Below are 12,400 nucleotides of genomic sequence, written 5' to 3' on the forward strand. Positions count from 1 at the left end.
GGCCGTAACTTCTGCTTGCGGTGTAGCAAATACAAAGGTCATTAAGAGAGTTGCACCTCTTCAGTTTGTCACCTCCATTTTCGTGGTTGCTGGCAATGTTATTTCTTGGCTTTTCGGAGTACAGATACATAACGGAAAACAAAAAAAAACTTCATTGACTCTGCACCGAAGTCTAGGTTTAGGTCACTGGTTAGCTTTAATGACACTGCAAGTGTGGCCGTGACACAAATGTACCACCAAATAACACGCTTGTCATGCGATAAGCTGTAGCAGAAAACTTGAGGCTCTGATGTAAGCAGAATTGGTTGCCATTGGTTATCGCCTCAAGAGCATGAGCATAAATTGGTGTAATAGCTGTATAAGTGGCCTTAAAATCTGTGACTGACTGGATAGCAAGTGCTTCAAGAACCTTCAGAGTTCAACTCTGTGCGCAGAACCTCAAAAGTTTGTGTGCTGACAGAAGGCTAACAGAATATGTGCAAACATAAACAGTAACGTTGGTCCACAAATCTGCACTACGTGCCAACCACCAATTGCAAATTAGCATCTAGTGATGAGCGCCGCTGATACCAGCAAAGCGTGGAATAGCTGGTATGACACGGAATAGATTATGGCTCTCTCACATGGAGCATTTGTAAACGATGATGCAGAACACAAAGGCTGAGTAGGAAATGTGGACCACTGGACCGGCTTTCCCCGATGTGTGTGCACACGTAAACAATGTGCACACGCATCGCGGAATCCCCGCCAATACGCAGCATTTGCTGCTGTGTGATGCCGATCATTCCTAGTTGTGTACAGCACATCGCCAACTAAGCTGACGCTGTCACTGCTGGGGTGCTTGCTGTACCGTACGCATGCACTTGTCATGAAAATGTTCGCGATACCCACTTCATTCCTGACTGCACACAGGCGTGGCAATGGCGAGCTGCTTATATTCGTGAAGGCAACACGTCTGTACGGCGCACTTAAAAGTCTTGCACAAAGAGGTAGCATGAACGGCTGCGCAGCACGTTTGGGATATACGTATAACACTGCACTAGGCCACACACACTACTGAGCAGTTAGCTGAAGATGCTTATCATAACGGTTGTCAGCGATTAAGCCATACTGGTGTGTTTGCTGCCTGTCGCCATTGCACCTCCGTGCATTTCCAGTGCTTATCCGTAAAGACATCGCCACACCGGCCACACTGGGCCGTGACAGTGGCTCCATCAGATTTTCGATATGCTTCACCCCATCACACTGGCATTGCAGTAAAGCTGCCTAACAGACTCTGCTACAGCCGCAAACGCATAGACTATGAAAGCGCTGGTTCGAATCTACAAGATGATAAGACGCGGCAGATGTGGGGGCTTTAATTAATGCCATTTCTGACCTGAAGTTTGGGCGGAAAGTCCGAAAAATTGGCCGAATATTTTCAGAATCATAAATTTCAGATGTTCTAATCAGGGTGTCTACCCAGTTGACTTTTCTAAATTCCCTGAGTTTTCCAGGTTTTCCCTGAATGTTTTTGCTAAAATTCCCTGAGTGAAGCAGAACTTTGTTTTATGTCAAGATGGGTAGAGACCATATCGCTCGGTGATGTCACTCTCTAATACGCATGTTAGAAAATGAAAACGACTTAATCCCATTTGAATAATGCATAGAACAGTTAAACCTCAATATAGCGAAGTTGGTAAAAGCAGCAACTCACTTCGTTATATCGAAACTTCGTTAAACTGAAATTCGACCTTTCATGCACGGCATAGTTACTGAAGGATTAATCTTAAACTGAAAATGCCACAAGAATGCTCGACTAATATGGCAACGTGAAAAAACTTTTTTTATTTTTTGCGTGAAAAAAAAATCAATTTTGTTGAGCCTGAGGTGCAGCAATCACAGTTAGATGCCTTGCCAGAGTGTCACATGTAAATAAGAAACAAATGCAGGTTTAATGCACTGTGGAATGGCGCTTGTTCTGCTGCTGCGGGCTGTTGTCAAATCCTCGCGCGTTGCCCAGAGCAATGCAACGCCTTTGCTACCATGTTGCCCAGCCGAACCATTTGCTCTTCATGAACGCAAAACATCGAAAACCATCCCACGTTAGAAAAAAAAAGAGTCACAGTTTCACCGCGAGAGCAAAATAGTAAATCCCTTCCCCCAGTGTAGGGTAGCATACCGGTCGTTCTAGACTGGTTAACATCCCTGCCTTTCCTTTCTCTCCTTCTCCTCCTTCCTTCCTTCCGATAGCAACAAAGAGGAATTTTATATGAATATAGGCTAGCAGCTCGCTCCTTCAGGAAACGCAGCCGCTGCACTAAGAGAAGTTCCCTATCTATGGCTCAGGGGCGGATTCAGGTACCTAATGGGGGGGGGGGGGTTACAAAGGCTGAAGCCCACGCTCAGCAGTGCATTTTGGTGGGTCACGCATATTTACAACAGCCCAGAGGGGATTATGACGGTGCCTAAGAAGCCTTCGTTGTAAATGTGTATAGGGAAGCAGGAAAAGGTAGAGCGATGAGAGAGGTAGAGAGCAGGGACAAGATTCTCTTTACCCCTTTTGGGCAGTGGAACGCAAAGCAACCTGAAAAAGGGGGCAAACTCAACAAAAGGAGGTGGACGACAGGCACTGAAGGGAGGGGGCGGGGGCTGGCTTAAGAGGGGGGGGGTCGCCGCTACCCCCCCCCCTTTTTGGATTCGCCACTGCTATGGCTTCAACGGAAGTTTTGCAATTATAGAGCACAACACCTACAAAGGTATGAGCCGTCTGCTGATCCCCACTAAAGATACCGCGGCGCACGCGACCACGCCCACTGGTACAAAGTACGCACTTCCTGTCGAACTCACGCAGCCCCCCCCCCCACCTCCCCAACCCGCCGGCTCCTATCTCCATGTGCCATCGCGCGGAGACGGTCGGCTCATTTCATCTCTGCTTAAGCCCCGTTCGTCGGCAGCGCTCGCGCGCTTTCACTCGCGCATGGAGCATACGACGCGCAGTGATGTAATCGCGATTTGGACTTGATAAGGAAGATCATGGCGAAGGCAAAAAATTCGCGTCGGAGTGTCTATATAATTGCTATCGCAAAAAAAAAGCAATATAGCAGCCGGCTAAGATCGCATGAAAGCACGGCAACAGCCTGAATTACGGCACATCCGATTATGGTGGAAACGTTACTGTTTTCCGACATCGCGCGCCGAATCGAGCAAATGGGACCCGTGCTGGTGTCGCGAATTTCGGTCGCCGCTATGCTTTGGCTCTGAAAAGTTTTGTAATTCGGCTTTGTAGCAAACATCCACGTGGTGTGGCTGGTAATTGTGAGCTGCAGCCCCCAAAAATATCGGTCGACTGCCTAAAACTTGTTTCAGCAGTGCCCTCATCGATAAAAAAAGAAAGAAAAAAGCTTTCACTTGCTGTGAATGGGCCGGTTAGTTACGCTAGCTCTCGCCTGGAAATTTAATCTATTCTTCACGGAGTCCTAAATAGCATCTTTGAAGTTCGGGATCAGAGCGAGTGAGCTCTCCGGTAACAGCCAACAAGCGTCGTCTTTTTTCTCGCCAATCGGGATGGCTTGCCAGACACCAGCCTTGTCGAAGACATCCGTTTCCTGAACGATCGCGATCGCTTGCAAGATAACTCAAGCCCGTTACATCTACTGCTACCGCTTCTACAACCACTCATGCTTGTTACTTGACACGTGGCGATAACAAAAACACCATATCGGGCGCTAACGCACAGCACGCGCGAGAAAGAATACAGAACTACACCGTGTAGTCACAGAACACCCTGACAACATTACGCGATACGATGTGTCGTGGTTCATGGTTCCCGCATGCCACACATTAGCCGGATTCTCTCCCACTTCACCGCTCCGAAGGCGATGACAGCATCGAAGTGCGCCACTTCCCCGCAGCCACAGCGGCCGTTTGATTTGAAAAATGCGTTCACAAAATATTGAGCCAGCGCTGCCGCGACTTTTGTTGCCTTTCAATAAAGTTACTGTGGATTTTCCCTGATGGGAGTACAATTTCTCTGAGTTTTTCCTGAGAATTTCCAGACTACCCAAAATCCCTGAGAATTTCCGGTTTTCCCTGTTTTTCCGGTCGGTAGACACCCTGTCTAATACATCAATGTCAATTGGGCAGATTGGGAACTCTGGACTAGAAGGGAGCGCGCCCTTGTCCGCCACATCAGTTGGGCCTCCACAGAAGTTCAAGGAGGAGGAAAGGTTGCGGAAATAGCATCTTTTCCTTTCACGTGTAAAGTGTTGTCGACACAACTTTGGTTGCACTGAATCAAATCATGTAAATAAATACAATTTGGCCTCTGCATTGCCTCATTCTTGATAAGACAACTAGGGAACACCACCCCTCCAGTGCTTCACCGACCTAGCCAAACCTAGCCTTTCATGCTGCTATCTCATAAGAATATGCTTAGGGATCCTCTGCAACATTTTTTCTGTAATTTCACTTCAATGTATTCGAAAAATATTTGAGAAATATTCTATTCAATTCACACTGAAACTTTAATATTCGAATTCGCTTTGTACCCAAAATTTTGCTATTCGCACAACTCTAATTTTAAGGTTAAACCTGATTAACATGGACTTTTGAGTTTTTCAAGCCAATTTCCAGTTTGCAACAGTTTTCCTTGATGGTCAACCAGTTCAGAAGATAGACAAAGCTGTCACTTTATTGTTTCCGGAGACAACAGGAAAAAAAACGACTCAAACACAAAGTGAATATAATTGCGTAGCTAGATACTATAACAGGCAATAAATAAGCACAGTGCTGCATACAGTTTTCAAATCAAATCATAATTAGTCCTTCGGCAGATGATCAAAACTGAATGTTTGAACCTTGGCTACCATCACGAAAAACAAGATTGCAATTGTAAAATATGTGTGCAGAAAGTGAGAATTCTGCTTTCAGCACTTTGTCATACACAGTTTGGGTTTCATCTTAAAAAAATATAGTTGTAGCTCTAGCTCCTCTAGATCATGAGATATCACTCTGACAAACCAAATAAGTGACCCAGAAACACTTGAAATTCAGCTCACACATGTTGCATAAAACTACACTGAGGATGAAATACTGGTCTTACAAGGACTAAATTACGCTTTACACATGAAAAAAAAAATAGCTGAAGATTTCAATACCGCCATAAAGACATTTTCTTTCAGAATTTCTTTCGTCTCTACAACCCATGTCTCCCCCCCCAATAATATTTGTTGGGCATACCAGGCATTGTAGTGGCGAGGGTTGACCAACATGGCACTGCGGAAGGCAGACAGAGCCTGTTCCATTTCTTCCATGGCTGTCAACTCGTGGCCGAGCAGCGTGTATGCATAGACAAAGTCCGGGTCGGCCTGTACAGCCCTCTGCAGGAAGCGCACTGCTGTCTCATGCTCCCTCTGCAGACTGAAGCAGTTGCCAGCCGCACAGCACGTCTGACCACAGCGAGAGAGAAGAAGTAACGTACCCAAGATTAAGATTCAGCTCTTTTATGTGACAAACCATATAATACTATTACAGGCACACTACAGGCGCACTGTAGTAAGGGGCTGTGAATTCTTTCTATCTAGAAGTCTTGAAAGTACTCCTAAATAAAATTATGGCCACTGCAGCAGCGAACTGAACCTGTGCTCTTGAGCTGAGCAGCCCAATCGCAGCCTTAGACTAAGCTAACACGGTGGATAACACACCCAAGATCAATACACATGGTAGCAGTTGACATTCATATCGAGCTGTCATACTATGAAGTGTCAAATTAGAAATGTGGGACAAATCTTCAATAAAGCCCTGTATCCTTTCACTATAAAGATATGACCCGTTTGCTGGAGCACCACATATGCCACGAGGACGATGTTGGTTTGTCTCCCAATGACAGCGACGTATTTTGCGTTACATTGGGAGTTCAATTAAAGAAATAAGACATTTTTCCTCGTGATTTACTTCGCTTCCCTGCCTTTCAGTGCGACATGGTTGCTACTTTACGGAGAAGTCAGTTCCCTCTATTCTCACTCATGCTAGCAGGTGAGTAACCGTAGCAACTTGTATGTGTGCAAACTGCTTTAGATTCTTCAGATTTAACTAAAAAATGTTTCTATGCGATCAACGTAGAATTATACACCCATACAGACAGGGAAACTGACCAAAATGGTTCATAAAGATTCAATGCAAAGCAAGTGAGCTCGGAAACAAGGATATAACAGGTCGATAAAACACTAAAATCAAAGGAGGTTCTCACGATGGACATCATTAGTGTATTCCAACTCGTCCAATTTGCACCTTATCAAAGAAGGTTCAACTAGAGCACCACGTAGAATGTTGTTCCCCTGCTAGTTCTGTTTCTTCTCGCTAAAATAAAAGCAAGATGTCAAATTCCAAGCCTCCTAGAGGGCTAATTCATTTTCTTATGGCAATGTAGGCATGGCAAAGATATTACCATTGTATGTGCAACTGTTCGGCAACATAGGCCCAACTTAATGTTTGTGCAAATATCTGTGCAATTAAGAAAACAATGAACTGTTTTATCTCTCCTGCACCATTTGTATTGCATTTATTTTTCTATCCTAAAAGAAATTATGAACGAAACTTTTGTTTTTCTTCTCTGTGTTCGTCCCACTCCTGTAATGACCCATGCTTGGCTTCACAGTAGCAATAAATAAATAAATAAATGATGATCACGCACCTCTGGTGCTGTCTTGTCCAACTCCATCATGTCTTGAGCGAGTGCAGAGAGGCCCACTTCCCTCTGCAGGTGCCACAGTGCTGTGCTGTAATACTCGAGGCCCTGTAGCCGGTGTGGCTCGATGGACCTGAGAGTCTCGAAGGCACGGGCAGCCTACACGAAGAACAGGGCATCTATCCACGTGTGCTCTCTTCAAGCGAAATCACTGCAGAACAGTTGATGCTCGCATGAAAAATTTATGAGCCCTTCCCCTATCGGGGAAAAATGAGGGCAAGCGAAGCATGGCACATGCGTGCTGACCAACTACTTTTCTTTCTTTCATGGTTTCTTTCTGTCTTTCTATCCCTGGCAGAAGCGAAACAGCTCTGACTGGTTGTGGGCGTGGCATGAGGGCACACCTGCACAGTTGACATCGTACTTAATGACTCACATTTTGGTGCTGGTACCGGAATGTAAGGTCATGTGTTCATGTGCAGGTGGCAACGTGAAATGACAAGTGACCTCGACAAGAGATCAGACTGCCATATCAGAAGCGGCTTAACACCAACAAACTGACAATCAAGAGAGTGTCAATTATTGGAAAACAACGCATACAAATATGCACGTGACTGGCACACCTTCAAGGGCTGCATTTCTGCACCCAGCCGGCACCAGGTTCTTTTCACAGACGACAACGTCGCTACTGAAATCAGAAACTCATAAACGTCACTTGAAAACTGTCGTGCTACCTAAGCAAGCACGCGAGACGTTATCACCCTACATCCATCCGGTACTGTATAGTCATTCGTGTCAAGAATTCAAAAACCTTCATCACAGGAACCATTAACCAATCCAGGGAGGCACCTATATAGACAGAGAAGTCCGCAATTAAATAACTCCTGTAGGTTCTTTAACTTGCTCGGTTTATTGTCCAAACGTGACGCTTAGAGATTTTATGGTAAGTGCCAGCTACAGGGATGCATAAAGCTCAAGGCTAGCGCAGAATTTCTGCACTTAAATGTGGATTCTGAATACATCTCCTACATTGAAGTTGAAACACAAGGCGTACAAAGGTCGAGACCACTGAGGCAACTTCTACTGCACCCATTTTTGAACCACTCATCGAAGTTACTGCTAAGTGTTATTTCACGCTAATACAACACTGCATCTTTGTAAAGATGTTGTGAAAGCTGCAAAGCCAATACTACCGCATACGCTCATGTAAAGGCCGCACTTTTTTTCCACGATTTTGATGGGGTGCGGCACCTCCATGGAAGTATGCAATTTTTGTTGAATTTTCGATACACGTATGGAAAAACCTATTTAATCGCGCCATATATACAGTCGAACCCACTTATAACGATCCCACATATAATGATCTATCGGTTATAACGACCATATTTGGGTGCACTTACGATTTTCCTATGCTAACCATTGAAGCTGCGTCCAGATATAGCGAACATTTTTCAAAGCCTCCTACTTTTACAACGAACACTTCGGACACGGTCGCGGTAAAAATATGGCACATACGAAGCGAAAAAAAGTTAGACATGCCTTCTAAAGCGTGACAGGGGCGCGCGGTCGCGCGTGCCCCGCTCCAGTTTACTCGTGATTAAGATACCCAGATCGGCGAGCACCGCACGCAGATTTCGGACGCTGCGAGCGAGGTCGCTCACTTTCCAGGCGTTTCTTCAGTGTTAGAATGGCAGTGAGGGAAAAAAAAATAGTAGGCAGCATGAAGCCTTGCGGTCAGCTTTCGCACGGTAACCTTTCGTGACGCCGTTCTCTGCAGCTACGACCGCCTGCGATGAACCAAAAACAATGCCTTGGAACGCAAGAAGGCATAAATGCAAGAAGTGATAACCGCGATAACTTTCCATCGCACAAAGGTTCACTGCGTCCCTAAACTCGTCGACGCCACAATGTGCCGCGAAAAGTCGTCCGTCTTTTCGGTAACGGCTGAGACCGGTCGATCGGTGATTACGACTTCAGCGCGATTGCGGCAATGCCTTCGCGGATAAGCAAATAACGAAGGCGAGGTGGCGGCCGTCGATGAACGTGCCATTATGCCTTATAGTCGACAACCTTATCACAGTCACCTGTAGATACTCGGCTGTGCGTGTGGCGTACGCCGTACAACTGCGGACTGACGGCGGTACGAGCGCGCCATGCATGCTGCCGTTCGCAAGTTCGCCGTCGCCTCGTCGTGCGAGAACGCTTTTCTTTAAAGTGTGCGTCGCTTTGTAGAAACGAAAGTAGCTCGCTGTTGATGAGCGGCGCAGGCACCGAGAAACGTCGATGCACTGACAGTGAGCGTATACTGCGTGTTTGACTAGGTGACAACTGAAGTGCGCCGCGCATCGTCGTGCAGGGCTGCGAGAGCACGCGGAGACGTAGAGTGCGCGTTGCTTGGAAAATGCTTGTTTTCACCGCGTTGAACGAAGAGGCTAGTCGCCGCACCCGTGCACGGTCCGGAGTGAAGCAAGCACGAAGAACGCACAAACGCGCGCATACGGCATACAGCAAGCGGCCCGACAGTGACTCCGCGACCCGAATAGGCGACGCGCTGCACGCAACTAGCCAGGGATGATCGGCTCCACGTCGCGGTACCGCGCTTCGGTGAAACGGTGTCAGCTCATTGCAAAGGCGGTTAATTAAATCACTCGTGAGCACGCAGTGGGCGTCGCTTCACGACGCGAAAAGGCTTAGCTTCTCACCGAAGGGGTTGTTAGCACTTTAATAAAAGTGAACAAAGAAAAAAAACGGCTTGGCCGCTAAGCGCACGTTTTTAAGGGCGAGTCCATATACAACGAACTACTGATATAACGACCACTTTTCGCGACACTTTCGAATTCGTTATAAACGGGTTCGACTGTACATAACGATGGGATATCTGGCGTCTAGCTGCGGACATCCTCGCTAGGCAGTCATCAAAATGAACAGCGGCGCGAAGGATCAAAGGCACTGGCAAGAAAGGCGACCAGATCTCCCAGATAGTACCGCGCGCCCGAAGCTCACAGATAGTGCCACATGACGAAGCCGCAGGACAGCTATTGCCATCTGGTGGCTCCCGCGAAATGCGCTGTACACGAGATGCGACGACGCTGCCGTTTGCTGGCGAGATTTTCTTTTCTTTTTTTTTTTTTTTAATTTGGACTGCCAAGTTGGGGGGAGCGGCCCTTACACAAGTGCGGCCCTTAGTCGAGTGTATACGGTAATCTCTAACCCGTCCTATCATTCTGTTCGCATTGACCACTCCCACAAAGTTGGAATCATTTCCTGTCATACCGATTACTGTTACCATAATTTTATTCTGCACACATTACAGGACTGAAACCGCCTTGCCGGAAGCATCGCTACCACTGAATACCATCAACTTTTTATAACAACACTAGCTAATACTGTATAATTAGGAGCCTAACAACTTGTATCTTTATTTAATATTTATTGTTTGCTGTGTTTTTGCTTGCCTCCCCACAGTTGGCACTACGATCATAATCAGTGCTTGCCTTGTCATACTCCCCCAGCTCAAAGTGTGCCCTGCCCAAAGCAGCAAGCACCCATCCTGTCGAGTACTGGTGGGACGGAAGGGCCTCCAGAGTCTCGATGGCTTGCCGACACTTGTACTGGCCGAGGTAGAGGCGTGCCTTCCCCAGGTCTTGTAGCAGCTGCATCAGGCCCTCTGCGACGTGCAAGACAGCAGCATGTTATTTGTTGTTTGACACGATTCCGGGCCTCATTGGTGTTTCAAGCTTTCTTAACCCTCATGGCAATTTGATGTAGATGTTTGCATACTCAAGTCATTCTGAATAGCCAAACTCCTAGCTAAATGCATGTATTGAACAGTGGCGATCGTACTGACGTACACTAGCGACGAAAAACAACTTGCACAAATTATGACACACAGCATTGATTTGTATGATAAGCTGACACTAGCAAGAGCAGCGGGTCGGTCGCGCTCGGCGACATAGTTCCGTAGATAGTTACTCGACAAACAGAATCGTTAACGCAAAAGCCTTACACAGCTCATGAGGACAGTCCCTTGGTGAAAAACTTGGCATGTAGTACAAAAGGTCACATGACCACCCCTGTGCCTCCTCGCTAATCCATTAATTTCACAAATCCTTCTACCCAAAACCGGCTAGAAGGAATTAATGAAAAACTACTCGGGACATGCTTACATCAAAATTAAATTGCGACCACTGCCATGATACTATAATGTATCTCACCAACTCCATGCAGTGCAGCAAAAAATATCGATCTAATCGGTAAAAAAAAACAGAAAAAGGCTCACTGATTGTGTCCTTCAGAGTACCCATAACTGAACAGAAGACTAATGATTGAAGTGAATGAACGAAAACTTCACGGAAGGATTATTTATGCGCAATGGGCAAGTCTTCATTTCTTCTCTAGATCGCGCAGCTTATTCTCATTGACAGTTGGAGGACATGATGTGCACCTAACCTCTACTGCAGTGCACAAAGTTGGCAACATAAGGTCGACTGGGTTGTTTCACCTAATATATGTCATACGGCTTGCTTTCGATTGCGATTGAGCCTGACCGGAATCAAATTTTATGGTTGCAAATGGCTGATTTGCGCAAGCTACGGAAAGAAGCCAAGATGACCAGGCTTAAACACAAGTGAAAGTACACTATGCTTCACTAATATGAAGTACACTATGCTTCACTAGGCCACCTTCTATACAGCTGCAGCACCGAAAAAAACTGCCGCCAGTTCCACACTGTGAAAAACTTTGAACTGTGAAGCTGTTGCCCGTTTCGTAAGGCATTACATTTTGCTCCGAAGTTTCGGCAAAGTGTTCACTAAGGATTTCTTCGTCGTTTCTTTGTTCTATGTGGATCCCGCACGATGATACACTCATTTAGGGCCGTGCTGGAACACTACTGTAGCCTTCCGATGTGGCCGTGGCCCACTCCACTCGCCGTCAATAAAGTTGTTTCTCTCCCTCTCACCCACTTGCCCAAAACGCACATTATTCTCACGGCTGCACAGGAGCGCAAGCAGTGTCATCATCATTTAGCATCACGATCATCATTTTGTTTTATTTATTTTTCAATTCCCTACCCCCTCTGGTCACGTGACCTGCATGGTGCCTGCTACTGCCACTATTAAGACGATGGCACAGGGTAGGTTAAGACAGCTTCACAGTAAAATGAAAGGGGTGCCCTGCCTGCAGAGGCCCTTTGCATGCAGAGTGCAGTCTGGGCCAGGGACACAGGCGGTGGCTCGGGCTTGTTCATCTCGTTGAGCTCTCCCTCGGAGATGGCACTGGTGTTGTTGGAGCCAGAGGTGGCCGTGTTGGTGCGCAGGGCCCCACGGGAGGGTTTGCTCTTCTTGGACGAGGGCAGCCGGGCGGCCAGGCCCCGAATGGTCTTGGGCGACGAGCTGCCCTTGTTGTTCTCCTTGACCGAGTTAGAGCTGCTGAAGAGGCGCGAGCTGCGCCGCACGCTGCTCAAGCCACTGGGTGGAAAGCTGCAGGGCCAACAAATGACGCTGCAGGTCACGGGGACTCTTTGATGAACACTCGAAACAGGGGATTGCAAGTGAAGTTCGGCAGATGGCATTCTTCGGGTTACGATCTGAGACAGGCACCCCGTTTCCCCGACATTTTTATGGCAACTACAGCACTCCTAATCAAGACAATGTTATTCAATGAAACAACAGCCAACATGTTTCTCATTCCTGCGATTACTTATGTACAGTACTCGCGGATGTCCAAACGTTG

General features: G+C 46.8%; 2 protein-coding genes and 1 long non-coding RNA gene across 3 annotated transcripts in view; all 3 read right to left on the reverse strand.

Annotated features, from left to right (window-relative positions):
• The window catches only part of LOC119385134 (uncharacterized), a 332,809-nt gene that overhangs the window by 203,865 nt on the left and 116,544 nt on the right, over window positions 1–12,400 (reverse strand). The window lies entirely within an intron of this gene.
• LOC125757678 (uncharacterized) overlaps window positions 1–12,400 on the reverse strand; it is a 97,258-nt gene that overhangs the window by 13,641 nt on the left and 71,217 nt on the right. The gene's annotated exons all lie outside the window — the stretch shown is intronic.
• The window catches only part of LOC119387486 (cell division cycle protein 27 homolog), a 39,404-nt gene that overhangs the window by 13,641 nt on the left and 13,363 nt on the right, over window positions 1–12,400 (reverse strand). The window contains exons 9-12 of the mRNA XM_037654885.2: window positions 11,846–12,147; window positions 10,162–10,334; window positions 6,674–6,826; window positions 5,221–5,429 (exon numbers count right to left, since the gene is read on the reverse strand). Coding sequence (XP_037510813.1) covers window positions 5,221–5,429; window positions 6,674–6,826; window positions 10,162–10,334; window positions 11,846–12,147 — 837 coding nt within the window. The remainder of the gene's footprint in view (window positions 1–5,220; window positions 5,430–6,673; window positions 6,827–10,161; window positions 10,335–11,845; window positions 12,148–12,400) is intronic.

This window comes from Rhipicephalus sanguineus, chromosome 3 (assembly GCF_013339695.2).
Source record: "Rhipicephalus sanguineus isolate Rsan-2018 chromosome 3, BIME_Rsan_1.4, whole genome shotgun sequence".
Lineage (NCBI taxonomy): Eukaryota > Metazoa > Arthropoda > Arachnida > Ixodida > Ixodidae > Rhipicephalus > Rhipicephalus sanguineus.